We start from the raw sequence: 20,819 nt of genomic DNA, 5'->3' as shown, positions 1-20,819 counted from the left end.
TTTGGTCGGGTGGGTAGAGGGTCCTCCACTTCTCCGCTGGATACCCAATGGTATGCTGGGCGATCGAGCAATAGGAGAAATACGATAAGTCCTGGACCAGGCAATGGACCTTTTGAAGGCGGACCTGGCACTCGGCATAATGGGAGAAACGTCATAAATAATTACGTCATAATCATATACTATTTTTAGACTTGGATGGGAGCCGCATTTCATGTACAATAGGGTACCAATATTTGTAAAATTTGTCCTGATGAAGCCTACATAAGACGAAACCGGTCGACGAAATAATAAAAGTTTGGAAAGTTACCACTTCGACTGCTGTTGTGATCGATAAATCACTATAACAATACATGAATACAGCCTAAGTAATGATGCACAGCAATTGTTGCTTAGATCTTTCTAATATTTATCTTATGATATGCATACTAGGGAGACCAATACCTAAAGTTTGACTTAAAGTAGGGGGTGAGCTTATCACAGGACAATGAAATATCTGTTACCATTTCTACTAAACAGCAGTAGACACGGGTAGGCTTATTGAAGTCAGATAAAAGATGCAGGTTTTCCTACCTTGGTTTCTTTTCTGCTTATTATATTGTGATGTTTGTGATTTCAGTGTTTGTAACCATGACAACACTAAACTTATATACATGTATGTATTTGTGACCTTGCCAGCATTAAATTTATATATTTCTAACCTTCACAACCTCTCATGTATAGATATTTGTGACCTTGACAATAAAGTATTTGTGACCTTAACAACATTAAATTTATGTATTTGTAACTTTGACAACATCACATTTAAGTATTTGTGATCCTGACAACAATACAGTCAAGTATTTGTGACCCTGACAACAATACAGTTAAGTATTTTTGACCCTGACAACAATACAGTTTAGTATTTGTGACCCTGACAACAATACAGCTTAGTATTTGTGACCTTGACAACAATACAATTTAGTATTTGTGACCCTGACAACAATACAGTTAAGTATTTTTGACCCTGACAACAATACAGTTTAGTATTTGTGACCCTGACAACAGTACAGTTAAGTATTTGTGACCCTGACAACAGTACAGTTTAGTATTTGTGACCCTGACAACAATATAGTTTAGTATTTGTGACCTTGACAACAATACAGTTTAGTATTTGTGACCCTGACAACAATACAGTTTAGTATATTTGACCCTGACAACAATACAGCTTAGTATTTGTGACCTTGACAACAATACAGTTTAGTATTTGTGACCTTGACAACAATACAGTTAAGTATTTGTGACCTTGACAACAATACAGTTTAGTATTTGTGACCTTGACAACAATACAGTTTAGTATTTTTGACCCTGACAACAATACAGTTAAGTATTTAACAGTACAGTTAATTTTTGACCCTGACAATAATACAGTTTAGTATATTTGACCCTGACAATAATAAAGTTAAGTATTTTTGACCCTGACAACAATACAGATAAGTATTTAACAGTACAGTTTAGTATTTCTGACCCTGACAATAATAAAGTTAAGTATATTTGACCTTGACAACAATACAGTTACGTATTTAACAGTACAGTTTAGTATTTGTGACCCTGACTACAGTACAGCTAAGTATTTGTGACCCTGACTACAGTACAGTTAAGTATCTGTGACCCTGACAACAATACAGTTTAGTATTTGTGACCCTGACAACAGTACAGTTTAGTATTTGTGACCCTGACAACAATACAGTTTAGTATTTGTGACCCTGACAACAGTACAGTTTAGTATTTGTGACCCTGACAACAATACACAGTGAAGTATTTTTGACCCTGACAACAATGCAGTTTAGTATTTGTGACCCTGACAACAGTACAGTTAAATATTTATGACCCTGACAACAATACAGTTTAGTATTTGTGACCCTGACAACAGTACAGTTAAGTATTTATGACCCTGACAACAATACACAGTGAAGTATTTTTGACCCTGACAACAATGCAGTTTAGTATTTGTGACCCTGACAACAATACAGTGAAGTATTTTTGACCCTGACAACAGTACAGTTCAGTATTTATGACCCCGACAACAATACAGTTTAGTATTTGTGACTCTGACATCAGTACAGTTTAGTATTTAACAATACAGTTTAGTATTTGTGACTCTGACATCAGTACAGTTTAGTATTTAACAATACAGTGAAGTATTTTTGACCCTGACAACAATACAGTGAAGTATTTTTGACCCTGACAACAATACAGTTTAGTATGTGTGACCCTGACATCAGTACAGTTAAGTATGTGTGACCCTGACATCAATACAGTTTAGTATTTAACAATACAGTGAAGTATTTTTGACCCTGACAACAATACAGTGAAGTATTTTTGACCCTGACAACAATGCAGTTTAGTATTTGTGACCCTGACAACAATACAGTGAAGTATTTTTGACCCTGACAACAGTACAGTTAAGTATTTGTGACCCTGACAACAATACAGTGAAGTATTTGTGACCCCGACAACAATACAGTTTAGTATTTGTGACTCTGACAACAATACAGTTTAGTATTTGTGACCTTGACAACAATACAGTTTAGTATGTGTGACACTGACAATAATACAGTTAAGTATTTGTGACCTTGACAACAATACAGTTTAGTATTTGTGACTCTGACAACAATACAGTTTAGTATTTGTGACCCTGACAACAATACAGTTTAGTATTTGTGACTCTGACAACAATACAGTTTAGTATTTGTGACTCTGACAACAATACAGTTTAGTATTTGTGACCCTCTCGAGAATTTTAAGTTTTTCTGTTTATCTTGTTTTAGCTATTCAGGAAGACTTTGACAAAGATGTTTGAGAGCATGGATCTGGATGTGATGTTTATGGAGACAAGTATGGGTCTGAAATATTTCCCCCACATGCATCTCGAATGTGTACCGATGCCAAGGGAGACTGGCGACCTAGCACCTATCTATTTCAAGGTAGAGATATATATTTATTGTATAACTGCAACAGTAGACTGGCGACCTAGCACCTGTCTATTTCAAGGTAGAGATATATATTTATTGTATAACTGCCACAGTAGACTGGCGACCTAGCACATGTCTATTTCAAGGTAGAGATATATATTTATTGTATAACTGCCACAGTAGACTGGCGACCTAGCACCTGTCTATTTCAAGGTATAGATATATATTTATTGTATAACTGCCACAGTAGACTGGCGACCTAGCACCTATCTATTTCAAGGTATAGATATATATTTATTGTATAACTGCCATAGTAGACTGGTGACCTAGCACCTGTCTATTTCAAGGTATAGATATATATTTATTGTATAACTGCAACAGTAGACTGGCGACCTAGCACCTATCTATTTCAATGGATGGATTCATATTTTGTTACTGTAAAACCTTAAATTTATCAAATGTATTTCCCTAGAATGCTACAGTTAGTTAAAAGATTTCTTACAATCGTAATTAATGGTGACTTTGCAAATTCATGATACAGTGTATTATATCAGGAAGCAACTCAGACTCAATAAATTTTCAGCAAAACCTATCAAGTTTTAATCAGATATGGTGAAGATAGCATAACAAGTGTACAGGTAGATGCAAACTATCACATTTTAGCTAAAGTACATATCAAAAAAGAGTATGTTGATTTGTTTCATTATCTTACAGAAAGCTATCCAGGACTCAGAGACAGAATGGTCACAGAACAAGAAGGTTGTAGATCTTAGCCAGAAGAGCATAAGAAGGGCTGTAAGTTGATTCTGTTTCTACTTGTCAGCTGAAAGGCTAAAAAGGGCGTAGTAGTGGACATAGAACCCATTAGATAAATTTCTTTTAGATTGTTGTCAGCAGACTTTACTTTAACATTCCTACAAACGTTTTATACATTTTCTTGATATTAAAAACTTCATTACAGGTCAAGTTATAACAAATACCTTCAATATTTTCAATTTTGCTTCAATAAGAATTAAGAAACTAATTAAACAAGAGCCGATTTGTAACGATGGATATGATTGGTCAAAGTTTGTATCAATAAAATCAGACATTGGTAAGGATAGAAAGTGATATGATTGGCCCAACAGTTTGTATCAATGAAATAAGACCTTGGTCTCTTCGATCTTTATAATTGTTGATTTGTTTCCCAGGTACCAAAAGGATTCCCGTTTTTCAGTGTGGACTTTGGCCTACAAGGTGGATTTGCCCATGTTATTGAAGACGAGAATGTTTTCCCTAGGTATTTTGGGAAGGTGAGTTTCATAATCTCTTTTTACATCCTAATTAGCCCTATATTTAGGTGACAATAGACTAAGTTACCTACATATTCCTTGAATGGTATCTATTGTCCAATACACTCAAACTTCTTATAGGCCATATGCATGCGTACTACAAAAACCTGTGTATAAAGGCCACCTGTTTTGTTCCACATGCAATATAACACAATCCATTGAATATGAACTTCATGGTAACATAAACATCTTTTTCCAATGTAAACTGAAAAACTGATAATCTGTATAGACCTCAGTATAAAGATCAACTGGAACTCAAGGTAATCTGTTTAGGTTCCCAATGTTACTGTGTATGTACCGATATATAAAGGCCATCTGTTTAGGTTCCCAATGTTACTGTGTACCGATATATAAAGGCCATCTGTTTAGGTTCCCAATGTTACTGTGTATGTACCGATATATAAAGGCCATCTGTTTAGGTTCCCAATGTTACTGTGTATGTACCGATATATAAAGGTCATCTGTTTAGGTTCCCAATGTTACTGTGTATGTACCGATATATAAAGGTCATCTGTTTAGGTTCCCAATGTTACTGTGTATGTACCGATATATAAAGGTCATCTGTTTAGGTTCCCAATGTTACTGTGTATGTACCGATATATAAAGGTCATCTGTTTAGGTTCCCAATGTTACTGTGTACCGATATATAAAGGCCATCTGTTTAGGTTCCCAATGTTACTGTGTACCGATATATAAAGGTCATCTGTTTAGGTTCCCAATGTTACTGTGTACCGATATATAAAGGCCATCTGTTTAGGTTCCCAATGTTACTGTGTATGTACCGATATATAAAGGTCATCTGTTTAGGTTCCCAATGTTACTGTGTATGTACCGATATATAAAGGTCATCTGTTTAGGTTCCCAATGTTACTGTGTATGTACCGATATATAAAGGCCATCTGTTTAGGTTCCCAATGTTACTGTGTACCGATATATAAAGGTCATCTGTTTAGGTTCCCAATGTTACTGTGTATGTACCGATATATAAAGGCCATCTGTTTAGGTTCCCAATGTTACTGTGTATGTACCGATATATAAAGGCCATCTGTTTAGGTTCCCAATGTTACTGTGTATGTACCGATATATAAAGGTCATCTGTTTAGGTTCCCAATGTTACTGTGTATGTACCGATATATAAAGGCCATCTGTTTAGGTTCCCAATGTTACTGTGTATGTACCGATATATAAAGGCCATCTGTTTAGGTTCCCAATGTTACTGTGTACCGATATATAAAGGCCATCTGTTTAGGTTCCCAATGTTACTGTGTATGTACCGATATATAAAGGCCATCTGTTTAGGTTCCCAATGTTACTGTGTATGTACCGATATATAAAGGCCATCTGTTTAGGTTCCCAATGTTACTGTGTATGTACCGATATATAAAGGTCATCTGTTTAGGTTCCCAATGTTACTGTGTATGTACCGATATATAAAGGTCATCTGTTTAGGTTCCCAATGTTACTGTGTATGTACCGATATATAAAGGTCATCTGTTTAGGTTCCCAATGTTACTGTGTATGTACCGATATATAAAGGTCCATCTGTTTAGGTTCCCAATGTTACTGTGTATGTACCGATATATAAAGGTCCATCTGTTTAGGTTCCCAATGTTACTGTGTATGTACCGATATATAAAGGTCATCTGTTTAGGTTCCCAATGTTACTGTGTATGTACCGATATATAAAGGCCATCTGTTTAGGTTCCCAATGTTACTGTGTATGTACCGATATATAAAGGCCATCTGTTTAGGTTCCCAATGTTACTGTGTATGTACCGATATATAAAGGCCATCTGTTTAGGTTCCCAATGTTACTGTGTATGTACCGATATATAAAGGCCATCTGTTTAGGTTCCCAATGTTACTGTGTATGTACCGATATATAAAGGTCATCTGTTTAGGTTCCCAATGTTACTGTGTACCGATATATAAAGGTCATCTGTTTAGGTTCCCAATGTTACTGTGTATGTACCGATATATAAAGGCCATCTGTTTAGGTTCCCAATGTTACTGTGTATGTACCGATATATAAAGGTCATCTGTTTAGGTTCCCAATGTTACTGTGTATGTACCGATATATAAAGGCCATCTGTTTAGGTTCCCAATGTTACTGTGTATGTACCGATATATAAAGGTCATCTGTTTAGGTTCCCAATGTTACTGTGTATGTACCGATATATAAAGGTCATCTGTTTAGGTTCCCAATGTTACTGTATGTACCGATATATAAAGGTCATCTGTTTAGGTTCCCAATGTTACTGTGTACCGATATATAAAGGTCATCTGTTTAGGTTCCCAATGTTACTGTGTATGTACCGATATATAAAGGTCATCTGTTTAGGTTCCCAATGTTACTGTGTACCGATATATAAAGGTCATCTGTTTAGGTTCCCAATGTTACTGTGTACCGATATATAAAGGTCATCTGTTTAGGTTCCCAATGTTACTGTGTATGTACCGATATATAAAGGCCATCTGTTTAGGTTCCCAATGTTACTGTGTATGTACCGATATATAAAGGCCATCTGTTTAGGTTCCCAATGTTACTGTGTATGTACCGATATATAAAGGCCATCTGTTTAGGTTCCCAATGTTACTGTGTATGTACCGATATATAAAGGCCATCTGTTTAGGTTCCCAATGTTACTGTGTATGTACCGATATATAAAGGTCATCTGTTTAGGTTCCCAATGTTACTGTGTATGTACCGATATATAAAGGCCATCTGTTTAGGTTCCCAATGTTACTGTGTACCGATATATAAAGGCCATCTGTTTAGGTTCCCAATGTTACTGTGTATGTACCGATATATAAAGGCCATCTGTTTAGGTTCCCAATGTTACTGTGTATGTACCGATATATAAAGGTCCATCTGTTTAGGTTCCCAATGTTACTGTGTGTACCGATATATAAAGGTCATCTGTTTAGGTTCCCAATGTTACTGTGTATGTACCGATATATAAAGGCCATCTGTTTAGGTTCCCAATGTTACTGTGTATGTACCGATATATAAAGGCCATCTGTTTAGGTTCCCAATGTTACTGTGTATGTACCGATATATAAAGGTCATCTGTTTAGGTTCCCAATGTTACTGTGTGTACCGATATATAAAGGCCATCTGTTTAGGTTCCCAATGTTACTGTGTATGTACCGATATATAAAGGCCATCTGTTTAGGTTCCCAATGTTACTGTGTATGTACCGATATATAAAGGTCCATCTGTTTAGGTTCCCAATGTTACTGTGTATGTACCGATATATAAAGGTCCATCTGTTTAGGTTCCCAATGTTACTGTGTATGTACCGATATATAAAGGCCATCTGTTTAGATTCCCAATGTTACTGTGTATGTACCGATATATAAAGGCCATCTGTTTAGGTTCCCAATGTTACTGTGTATGTACCGATATATAAAGGTCCATCTGTTTAGGTTCCCAATGTTACTGTGTATGTACCGATATATAAAGGCCATCTGTTTAGGTTCCCAATGTTACTGTGTATGTACCGATATATAAAGGCCATCTGTTTAGGTTCCCAATGTTACTGTGTATGTACCGATATATAAAGGTCATCTGTTTAGGTTCCCAATGTTACTGTGTATGTACCGATATATAAAGGTCCATCTGTTTAGGTTCCCAATGTTACTGTGTATGTACCGATATATAAAGGCCATCTGTTTAGATTCCCAATGTTACTGTGTATGTACCGATATATAAAGGCCATCTGTTTAGGTTCCCAATGTTACTGTGTATGTACCGATATATAAAGGCCATCTGTTTAGGTTCCCAATGTTACTGTGTATGTACCGATATATAAAGGCCATCTGTTTAGGTTCCCAATGTTACTGTGTACCGATATATAAAGGTCATCTGTTTAGGTTCCCAATGTTACTGTGTATGTACCGATATATAAAGGCCATCTGTTTAGGTTCCCAATGTTACTGTGTATGTACCGATATATAAAGGTCCATCTGTTTAGGTCCCCAATGTTACTGTGTATGTACCGATATATAAAGGCCATCTGTTTAGGTTCCCAATGTTACTGTGTATGTACCGATATATAAAGGCCATCTGTTTAGGTTCCCAATGTTACTGTGTATGTACCGATATATAAAGGCCATCTGTTTAGGTTCCCAATGTTACTGTGTATGTACCGATATATAAAGGCCATCTGTTTAGGTTCCCAATGTTACTGTGTATGTACCGATATATAAAGGCCATCTGTTTAGGTTCCCAATGTTACTGTGTATGTACCGATATATAAAGGTCATCTGTTTAGGTTCCCAATGTTACTGTGTATGTACCGATATATAAAGGCCATCTGTTTAGGTTCCCAATGTTACTGTGTATGTACCGATATATAAAGGCCATCTGTTTAGGTTCCCAATGTTACTGTGTATGTACCGATATATAAAGGTCATCTGTTTAGATTCCCAATGTTACTGTGTATGTACCGATATATAAAGGCCATCTGTTTAGATTCCCAATGTTACTGTGTATGTACCGATATATAAAGGCCATCTGTTTAGGTTCCCAATGTTACTGTGTATGTACCGATATATAAAGGCCATCTGTTTAGGTTCCCAATGTTACTGTGTATGTACCGATATATAAAGGTCATCTGTTTAGGTTCCCAATGTTACTGTGTATGTACCGATATATAAAGGCCATCTGTTTAGGTTCCCAATGTTACTGTGTATGTACCGATATATAAAGGTCATCTGTTTAGGTTCCCAATGTTACTGTGTACCGATATATAAAGGTCATCTGTTTAGGTTCCCAATGTTACTGTGTATGTACCGATATATAAAGTCCATCTGTTTAGGTTCCCAATGTTACTGTGTATGTACCGATATATAAAGGCCATCTGTTTAGGTTCCCAATGTTACTGTGTATGTACCGATATATAAAGGCCATCTGTTTAGATTCCCAATGTTACTGTGTATGTACCGATATATAAAGGTCATCTGTTTAGGTTCCCAATGTTACTGTGTATGTACCGATATATAAAGGCCATCTGTTTAGGTTCCCAATGTTACTGTGTATGTACCGATATATAAAGGCCATCTGTTTAGGTTCCCAATGTTACTGTGTATGTACCGATATATAAAGGCCATCTGTTTAGGTTCCCAATGTTACTGTGTATGTACCGATATATAAAGGCCATCTGTTTAGGTTCCCAATGTTACTGTGTATGTACCGATATATAAAGGCCATCTGTTTAGGTTCCCAATGTTACTGTGTATGTACCGATATATAAAGGCCATCTGTTTAGGTTCCCAATGTTACTGTGTATGTACCGATATATAAAGGCCATCTGTTTAGGTTCCCAATGTTACTGTGTATGTACCGATATATAAAGGCCATCTGTTTAGGTTCCCAATGTTACTGTGTATGTACCGATATATAAAGGCCATCTGTTTAGGTTCCCAATGTTACTGTGTATGTACCGATATATAAAGGTCATCTGTTTAGGTTCCCAATGTTACTGTGTATGTACCGATATATAAAGGCCATCTGTTTAGGTTCCCAATGTTACTGTGTATGTACCGATATATAAAGGTCATCTGTTTAGGTTCCCAATGTTACTGTGTATGTACCGATATATAAAGGCCAGCTGTTTAGGTTCCCAATGTTACTGTGTATGTACCGATATATAAAGGTCCATCTGTTTAGGTTCCCAATGTTACTGTGTATGTACCGATATATAAAGGTCATCTGTTTAGGTTCCCAATGTTACTGTGTATGTACCGATATATAAAGGCCATCTGTTTAGGTTCCCAATGTTACTGTGTATGTACCGATATATAAAGGCCATCTGTTTAGATTCCCAATGTTACTGTGTATGTACCGATATATAAAGGCCATCTGTTTAGGTTCCCAATGTTACTGTGTATGTACCGATATATAAAGGCCATCTGTTTAGGTTCCCAATGTTACTGTGTATGTACCGATATATAAAGGCCATCTGTTTAGGTTCCCAATGTTACTGTGTATGTACCGATATATAAAGGTCCATCTGTTTAGGTTCCCAATGTTACTGTGTATGTACCGATATATAAAGGCCATCTGTTTAGATTCCCAATGTTACTGTGTATGTACCGATATATAAAGGTCCATCTGTTTAGGTTCCCAATGTTACTGTGTATGTACCGATATATAAAGGCCATCTGTTTAGGTTCCCAATGTTACTGTGTATGTACCGATATATAAAGGTCATCTGTTTAGGTTCCCAATGTTACTGTGTATGTACCGATATATAAAGGTCATCTGTTTAGGTTCCCAATGTTACTGTGTATGTACCGATATATAAAGGTCATCTGTTTAGGTTCCCAATGTTACTGTGTATGTACCGATATATAAAGGCCATCTGTTTAGGTTCCCAATGTTACTGTGTATGTACCGATATATAAAGGTCATCTGTTTAGGTTCCCAATGTTACTGTGTATGTACCGATATATAAAGGTCATCTGTTTAGGTTCCCAATGTTACTGTGTATGTACCGATATATAAAGGTCCATCTGTTTAGGTTCCCAATGTTACTGTGTATGTACCGATATATAAAGGCCATCTGTTTAGGTTCCCAATGTTACTGTGTATGTACCGATATATAAAGGCCATCTGTTTAGGTTCCCAATGTTACTGTGTATGTACCGATATATAAAGGCCATCTGTTTAGGTTCCCAATGTTACTGTGTATGTACCGATATATAAAGGCCATCTGTTTAGGTTCCCAATGTTACTGTGTATGTACCGATATATAAAGGTCATCTGTTTAGGTTCCCAATGTTACTGTGTACCGATATATAAAGGCCATCTGTTTAGGTTCCCAATGTTACTGTGTATGTACCGATATATAAAGGCCATCTGTTTAGATTCCCAATGTTACTGTGTATGTACCGATATATAAAGGCCATCTGTTTAGGTTCCCAATGTTACTGTGTATGTACCGATATATAAAGGCCATCTGTTTAGGTTCCCAATGTTACTGTGTATGTACCGATATATAAAGGCCATCTGTTTAGGTTCCCAATGTTACTGTATGTACCGATATATAAAGGCCATCTGTTTAGGTTCCCAATGTTACTGTGTATGTACCGATATATAAAGGCCATCTGTTTAGGTTCCCAATGTTACTGTGTATGTACCGATATATAAAGGCCATCTGTTTAGGTTCCCAATGTTACTGTGTATGTACCGATATATAAAGGCCATCTGTTTAGGTTCCCAATGTTACTGTGTACCGATATATAAAGGCCATCTGTTTAGGTTCCCAATGTTACTGTGTATGTACCGATATATAAAGGTCATCTGTTTAGGTTCCCAATGTTACTGTGTATGTACCGATATATAAAGGCCATCTGTTTAGGTTCCCAATGTTACTGTGTATGTACCGATATATAAAGGCCATCTGTTTAGGTTCCCAATGTTACTGTATGTACCGATATATAAAGGCCATCTGTTTAGGTTCCCAATGTTACTGTGTATGTACCGATATATAAAGGCCATCTGTTTAGGTTCCCAATGTTACTGTGTATGTACCGATATATAAAGGCCATCTGTTTAGGTTCCCAATGTTACTGTGTATGTACCGATATATAAAGGCCATCTGTTTAGATTCCCAATGTTACTGTGTATGTACCGATATATAAAGGCCATCTGTTTAGGTTCCCAATGTTACTGTGTATGTACCGATATATAAAGGCCATCTGTTTAGGTTCCCAATGTTACTGTGTATGTACCGATATATAAAGGCCATCTGTTTAGGTTCCCAATGTTACTGTGTATGTACCGATATATAAAGGTCATCTGTTTAGGTTCCCAATGTTACTGTGTATGTACCGATATATAAAGGCCATCTGTTTAGATTCCCAATGTTACTGTGTATGTACCGATATATAAAGGCCATCTGTTTAGGTTCCCAATGTTACTGTGTATGTACCGATATATAAAGGCCATCTGTTTAGGTTCCCAATGTTACTGTGTATGTACCGATATATAAAGGCCATCTGTTTAGGTTCCCAATGTTACTGTGTATGTACCGATATATAAAGGCCATCTGTTTAGGTTCCCAATGTTACTGTGTATGTACCGATATATAAAGGCCATCTGTTTAGGTTCCCAATGTTACTGTGTATGTACCGATATATAAAGGCCATCTGTTTAGGTTCCCAATGTTACTGTGTATGTACCGATATATAAAGGTCCATCTGTTTAGGTTCCCAATGTTACTGTGTATGTACCGATATATAAAGGCCATCTGTTTAGGTTCCCAATGTTACTGTGTATGTACCGATATATAAAGGCCATCTGTTTAGGTTCCCAATGTTACTGTGTATGTACCGATATATAAAGGCCATCTGTTTAGGTTCCCAATGTTACTGTGTATGTACCGATATATAAAGGCCATCTGTTTAGGTTCCCAATGTTACTGTGTATGTACCGATATATAAAGGCCATCTGTTTAGGTTCCCAATGTTACTGTGTATGTACCGATATATAAAGGCCATCTGTTTAGGTTCCCAATGTTACTGTGTATGTACCGATATATAAAGGCCATCTGTTTAGGTTCCCAATGTTACTGTGTATGTACCGATATATAAAGGCCATCTGTTTAGGTTCCCAATGTTACTGTGTATGTACCGATATATAAAGGCCATCTGTTTAGGTTCCCAATGTTACTGTGTATGTACCGATATATAAAGGCCATCTGTTTAGGTTCCCAATGTTACTGTGTATGTACCGATATATAAAGGCCATCTGTTTAGGTTCCCAATGTTACTGTGTATGTACCGATATATAAAGGCCATCTGTTTAGGTTCCCAATGTTACTGTGTATGTACCGATATATAAAGGCCATCTGTTTAGGTTCCCAATGTTACTGTGTATGTACCGATATATAAAGGCCATCTGTTTAGGTTCCCAATGTTACTGTGTATGTACCGATATATAAAGGCCATCTGTTTAGGTTCCCAATGTTACTGTGTATGTACCGATATATAAAGGCCATCTGTTTAGGTTCCCAATGTTACTGTGTATGTACCGATATATAAAGGCCATCTGTTTAGGTTCCCAATGTTACTGTGTATGTACCGATATATAAAGGCCATCTGTTTAGGTTCCCAATGTTACTGTGTATGTACCGATATATAAAGGTCATCTGTTTAGGTTCCCAATGTTACTGTGTATGTACCGATATATAAAGGCCATCTGTTTAGGTTCCCAATGTTACTGTGTACCGATATATAAAGGTCATCTGTTTAGGTTCCCAATGTTACTGTGTATGTACCGATATATAAAGGCCATCTGTTTAGGTTCCCAATGTTACTGTGTATGTACCGATATATAAAGGCCATCTGTTTAGGTTCCCAATGTTACTGTGTATGTACCGATATATAAAGGCCATCTGTTTAGGTTCCCAATGTTACTGTGTATGTACCGATATATAAAGGTCATCTGTTTAGGTTCCCAATGTTACTGTGTATGTACCGATATATAAAGGCCATCTGTTTAGGTTCCCAATGTTACTGTGTATGTACCGATATATAAAGGCCATCTGTTTAGGTTCCCAATGTTACTGTGTATGTACCGATATATAAAGGCCATCTGTTTAGGTTCCCAATGTTACTGTGTACCGATATATAAAGGCCATCTGTTTAGGTTCCCAATGTTACTGTGTATGTACCGATATATAAAGGCCATCTGTTTAGGTTCCCAATGTTACTGTGTATGTACCGATATATAAAGGCCATCTGTTTAGGTTCCCAATGTTACTGTGTATGTACCGATATATAAAGGTCATCTGTTTAGGTTCCCAATGTTACTGTGTATGTACCGATATATAAAGGCCATCTGTTTAGGTTCCCAATGTTACTGTGTATGTACCGATATATAAAGGCCATCTGTTTAGGTTCCCAATGTTACTGTGTATGTACCGATATATAAAGGTCATCTGTTTAGGTTCCCAATGTTACTGTGTATGTACCGATATATAAAGGCCATCTGTTTAGGTTCCCAATGTTACTGTGTATGTACCGATATATAAAGGCCATCTGTTTAGGTTCCCAATGTTACTGTGTATGTACCGATATATAAAGGTCATCTGTTTAGGTTCCCAATGTTACTGTGTACCGATATATAAAGGTCATCTGTTTAGGTTCCCAATGTTACTGTGTATGTACCGATATATAAAGGTCATCTGTTTAGGTTCCCAATGTTACTGTGTATGTACCGATATATAAAGGCCATCTGTTTAGGTTCCCAATGTTACTGTGTATGTACCGATATATAAAGGCCATCTGTTTAGGTTCCCAATGTTACTGTGTATGTACCGATATATAAAGGCCATCTGTTTAGGTTCCCAATGTTACTGTGTATGTACCGATATATAAAGGCCATCTGTTTAGGTTCCCAATGTTACTGTGTATGTACCGATATATAAAGGCCATCTGTTTAGGTTCCCAATGTTACTGTGTATGTACCGATATATAAAGGTCATCTGTTTAGGTTCCCAATGTTACTGTGTATGTACCGATATATAAAGGCCATCTGTTTAGGTTCCCAATGTTACTGTGTATGTACCGATATATAAAGGCCATCTGTTTAGGTTCCCAATGTTACTGTGTATGTACCGATATATAAAGGCCATCTGTTTAGGTTCCCAATGTTACTGTGTATGTACCGATATATAAAGGCCATCTGTTTAGGTTCCCAATGTTACTGTGTATGTACCGATATATAAAGGCCATCTGTTTAGGTTCCCAATGTTACTGTGTATGTACCGATATATAAAGGCCATCTGTTTAGGTTCCCAATGTTACTGTGTATGTACCGATATATAAAGGCCATCTGTTTAGGTTCCCAATGTTACTGTGTACCGATATATAAAGGCCATCTGTTTAGGTTCCCAATGTTACTGTGTACCGATATATAAAGGCCATCTGTTTAGGTTCCCAATGTTACTGTGTATGTACCGATATATAAAGGCCATCTGTTTAGGTTCCCAATGTTACTGTGTATGTACCGATATATAAAGGTCCATCTGTTTAGGTTCCCAATGTTACTGTGTATGTACCGATATATAAAGGTCATCTGTTTAGGTTCCCAATGTTACTGTGTACCGATATATAAAGGTCATCTGTTTAGGTTCCCAATGTTACTGTGTATGTACCGATATATAAAGGTCATCTGTTTAGGTTCCCAATGTTACTGTGTATGTACCGATATATAAAGGCCATCTGTTTAGGTTCCCAATGTTACTGTGTATGTACCGATATATAAAGGCCATCTGTTTAGGTTCCCAATGTTACTGTGTATGTACCGATATATAAAGGCCATCTGTTTAGGTTCCCAATGTTACTGTGTATGTACCGATATATAAAGGCCATCTGTTTAGGTTCCCAATGTTACTGTGTATGTACCGATATATAAAGGCCATCTGTTTAGGTTCCCAATGTTACTGTGTATGTACCGATATATAAAGGCCATCTGTTTAGGTTCCCAATGTTACTGTGTATGTACCGATATATAAAGGCCATCTGTTTAGGTTCCCAATGTTACTGTGTATGTACCGATATATAAAGGCCATCTGTTTAGGTTCCCAATGTTACTGTGTATGTACCGATATATAAAGGCCATCTGTTTAGGTTCCCAATGTTACTGTGTATGTACCGATATATAAAGGCCATCTGTTTAGGTTCCCAATGTTACTGTGTATGTACCGATATATAAAGGCCATCTGTTTAGGTTCCCAGTGTTACTGTGTATGTACCGATATATAAAGGTGCATCTGTTTAGGTTCCCAATGTTACTGTGTATGTACCGATATATAAAGGTCATCTGTTTAGGTTCCCAATGTTACTGTGTATGTACCGATATATAAAGGCCATCTGTTTAGGTTCCCAATGTTACTGTGTATGTACCGATATATAAAGGTCATCTGTTTAGGTTCCCAATGTTACTGTGTATGTACCGATATATAAAGGCCATCTGTTTAGGTTCCCAATGTTACTGTGTATGTACCGATATATAAAGGCCATCTGTTTAGGTTCCCAATGTTACTGTGTATGTACCGATATATAAAGGTCATCTGTTTAGGTTCCCAATGTTACTGTGTATGTACCGATATATAAAGGCCATCTGTTTAGGTTCCCAATGTTACTGTGTATGTACCGATATATAAAGGCCATCTGTTTAGATTCCCAATGTTACTGTGTATGTACCGATATATAAAGGTCATCTGTTTAGGTTCCCAATGTTACTGTGTATGTACCGATATATAAAGGTCATCTGTTTAGGTTCCCAATGTTACTGTGTATGTACCGATATATAAAGGTCATCTGTTTAGGTTCCCAATGTTACTGTGTATGTACCGATATATAAAGGCCATCTGTTTAGGTTCCCAATGTTACTGTGTATGTACCGATATATAAAGGCCATCTGTTTAGGTTCCCAATGTTACTGTGTATGTACCGATATATAAAGGTCATCTGTTTAGGTTCCCAATGTTACTGTGTATGTACCGATATATAAAGGTCATCTGTTTAGGTTCCCAATGTTACTGTGTATGTACCGATATATAAAGGCCATCTGTTTAGGTTCCCAATGTTACTGTGTATGTACCGATATATAAAGGTCATCTGTTTAGGTTCCCAATGTTACTGTGTATGTACCGATATATAAAGGCCATCTGTTTAGATTCCCAATGTTACTGTGTATGTACCGATATATAAAGGCCATCTGTTTAGGTTCCCAATGTTACTGTGTATGTACCGATATATAAAGGCCATCTGTTTAGGTTCCCAATGTTACTGTGTATGTACCGATATATAAAGGCCATCTGTTTAGGTTCCCAATGTTACTGTGTATGTACCGATATATAAAGGCCATCTGTTTAGGTTCCCAATGTTACTGTGTATGTACCGATATATAAAGGCCATCTGTTTAGATTCCCAATGTTACTGTGTATGTACCGATATATAAAGGCCATCTGTTTAGGTTCCCAATGTTACTGTGTATGTACCGATATATAAAGGTCATCTGTTTAGGTTCCCAATGTTACTGTGTATGTACCGATATATAAAGGCCATCTGTTTAGGTTCCCAATGTTACTGTGTATGTACCGATATATAAAGGCCATCTGTTTAGGTTCCCAATGTTACTGTGTACCGATATATAAAGGCCATCTGTTTAGGTTCCCAATGTTACTGTGTATGTACCGATATATAAAGGCCATCTGTTTAGGTTCCCAATGTTACTGTGTACCGATATATAAAGGCCATCTGTTTAGGTTCCCAATGTTACTGTGTATGTACCGATATATAAAGGCCATCTGTTTAGGTTCCCAATGTTACTGTGTATGTACCGATATATAAAGGCCATCTGTTTAGGTTCCCAATGTTACTGTGTATGTACCGATATATAAAGGCCATCTGTTTAGGTTCCCAATGTTACTGTGTACCGATATATAAAGGTCATCTGTTTAGGTTCCCAATGTTACTGTGTATGTACCGATATATAAAGGCCATCTGTTTAGGTTCCCAATGTTACTGTGTATGTACCGATATATAAAGGTCATCTGTTTAGGTTCCCAATGTTACTGTGTATGTACCGATATATAAAGGTCATCTGTTTAGGTTCCCAATGTTACTGTATGTACCGATATATAAAGGTCATCTGTTTAGGTTCCCAATGTTACTGTGTATGTACCGATATATAAAGGTCATCTGTTTAGGTTCCCAATGTTACTGTGTATGTACCGATATATAAAGGCCATCTGTTTAGGTTCCCAATGTTACTGTGTATGTACCGATATATAAAGGCCATCTGTTTAGGTTCCCAATGTTACTGTGTACCGATATATAAAGGTCATCTGTTTAGGTTCCCAATGTTACTGTGTATGTACCGATATATAAAGGCCATCTGTTTAGGTTCCCAATGTTACTGTGTATGTACCGATATATAAAGGCCATCTGTTTAGGTTCCCAATGTTACTGTGTATGTACCGATATATAAAGGCCATCTGTTTAGGTTCCCAATGTTACTGTGTATGTACCGATATATAAAGGCCATCTGTTTAGGTTCCCAATGTTACTGTGTACCGATATATAAAGGCCATCTGTTTAGGTTCCCAATGTTACTGTGTACCGATATATAAAGGTCATCTGTTTAGGTTCCCAATGTTACTGTGTATGTACCGATATATAAAGGCCATCTGTTTAGGTTCCCAATGTTACTGTGTATGTACCGATATATAAAGGCCATCTGTTTAGGTTCCCAATGTTACTGTGTATGTACCGATATATAAAGGTCATCTGTTTAGGTTCCCAATGTTACTGTGTATGTACCGATATATAAAGGTCATCTGTTTAGGTTCCCAATGTTACTGTGTATGTACCGATATATAAAGGCCATCTGTTTAGGTTCCCAATGTTACTGTGTATGTACCGATATATAAAGGTCATCTGTTTAGGTTCCCAATGTTACTGTGTATGTACCGATATATAAAGGCCATCTGTTTAGGTTCCCAATGTTACTGTGTATGTACCGATATATAAAGGTCATCTGTTTAGGTTCCCAATGTTACTGTGTATGTACCGATATATAAAGGTCATCTGTTTAGGTTCCCAATGTTACTGTGTATGTACCGATATATAAAGGCCATCTGTTTAGGTTCCCAATGTTACTGTGTACCGATATATAAAGGCCATCTGTTTAGGTTCCCAATGTTACTGTGTATGTACCGATATATAAAGGTCATCTGTTTAGGTTCCCAATGTTACTGTGTATGTACCGATATATAAAGGTCATCTGTTTAGGTTCCCAATGTTACTGTGTATGTACCGATATATAAAGGTCATCTGTTTAGGTTCCCAATGTTACTGTGTATGTACCGATATATAAAGGCCATCTGTTTAGGTTCCCAATGTTACTGTGTATGTACCGATATATAAAGGCCATCTGTTTAGGTTCCCAATGTTACTGTGTATGTACCGATATATAAAGGTCATCTGTTTAGGTTCCCAATGTTACTGTGTATGTACCGATATATAAAGGTCATCTGTTTAGGTTCCCAATGTTACTGTGTATGTACCGATATATAAAGGCCATCTGTTTAGGTTCCCAATGTTACTGTGTATGTACCGATATATAAAGGTCATCTGTTTAGGTTCCCAATGTTACTGTGTATGTACCGATATATAAAGGCCATCTGTTTAGGTTCCCAATGTTACTGTGTATGTACCGATATATAAAGGCCATCTGTTTAGGTTCCCAATGTTACTGTGTATGTACCGATATATAAAGGCCATCTGTTTAGGTTCCCAATGTTACTGTGTATGTACCGATATATAAAGGCCATCTGTTTAGGTTCCCAATGTTACTGTGTACCGATATATAAAGGTCATCTGTTTAGGTTCCCAATGTTACTGTGTATGTACCGATATATAAAGGTCATCTGTTTAGGTTCCCAATGTTACTGTGTATGTACCGATATATAAAGGCCATCTGTTTAGGTTCCCAATGTTACTGTGTATGTACCGATATATAAAGGTCATCTGTTTAGGTTCCCAATGTTACTGTGTATGTACCGATATATAAAGGTCATCTGTTTAGGTTCCCAATGTTACTGTGTATGTACCGATATATAAAGGTCATCTGTTTAGGTTCCCCTATGTTACTGTGTATGTACCGATATATAAAGGCCATCTGTTTAGGTTCCCAATGTTACTGTGTATGTACCGATATATAAAGGTCATCTGTTTAGGTTCCCAATGTTACTGTGTACCGATATATAAAGGTCATCTGTTTATTAAGTGCCGGTTTGTGAAATACAGGTCACCATGTGCAATATTGTCTATTTCTGTCTACACTGAATTTGGATTGGTCTCATTTAGACTTCGCTAAGAACTATTGTCATGGGGACATACAAATTTTAAAAAACCTTTTTCAGTTTCATTAATCTCAATCTCAATTGAAACAGTGGACAAACTGACTGTTAACCCTATGGTGCGTCTGTAACCCTATGGTGCGTCTATAACCCTACGTTGCGTCTGTAACCCTATGGTGCGTCTGTTACATTTACCCTATGGTGAATCTGTAACCCTATGGTGCGTCTGTAACACTATGGTGCGTCTGTAGCCCTATGGTGCGTCTATAACCCTATGGTGCGTCTGTAACCCTATGGTGCGTCTATAACCCTATGGTGCGTCTATAACCCTATGGTGCATCTGTACCCTATGGTGCGTCTATAACCCTATAGTGCGTCTGTACCCTATGGTGCGTCTATAACCCTATGGTGCATCTGTACCCTATGGTGCGTCTATAACCCTATGGTGCGTCTATAACCCTATGGTGCGTCTATAACCCTATGGTGCGTCTGTACCCTATGGTGCGTCTATAACCCTATGGTGCGTCTATAACCCTATGGTGCGTCTGTACCCTATGGTGCGTCTGTAGCCCTATGGTGCGTCTATAACCCTATGGTGCATCTGTAGCCCTATGGTGCGTCTATAACCCTATAGTGCGTCTGTTACAACATCA

General features: G+C 37.1%; 1 protein-coding gene across 1 annotated transcript in view; it reads left to right on the top strand.

Annotated features, from left to right (window-relative positions):
* LOC117333968 (CWF19-like protein 2) overlaps positions 1 to 20,819 on the top strand; it is a 33,005-nt gene that overhangs the window by 11,661 nt on the left and 525 nt on the right. Inside the window, exons 15-17 of the mRNA XM_033893389.1 lie at positions 2,808 to 2,963; positions 3,666 to 3,746; positions 4,142 to 4,243. Coding sequence (XP_033749280.1) covers positions 2,808 to 2,963; positions 3,666 to 3,746; positions 4,142 to 4,243 — 339 coding nt within the window. The remainder of the gene's footprint in view (positions 1 to 2,807; positions 2,964 to 3,665; positions 3,747 to 4,141; positions 4,244 to 20,819) is intronic.

This window comes from Pecten maximus, chromosome 9, assembly GCF_902652985.1.
Source record: "Pecten maximus chromosome 9, xPecMax1.1, whole genome shotgun sequence".
Taxonomy (NCBI): Eukaryota; Metazoa; Mollusca; class Bivalvia; order Pectinida; family Pectinidae; genus Pecten; species Pecten maximus.
The sequence above is the reverse complement of the archived record's forward strand: the minus strand, read 5'-3'. Positions and strand labels throughout refer to the sequence as shown.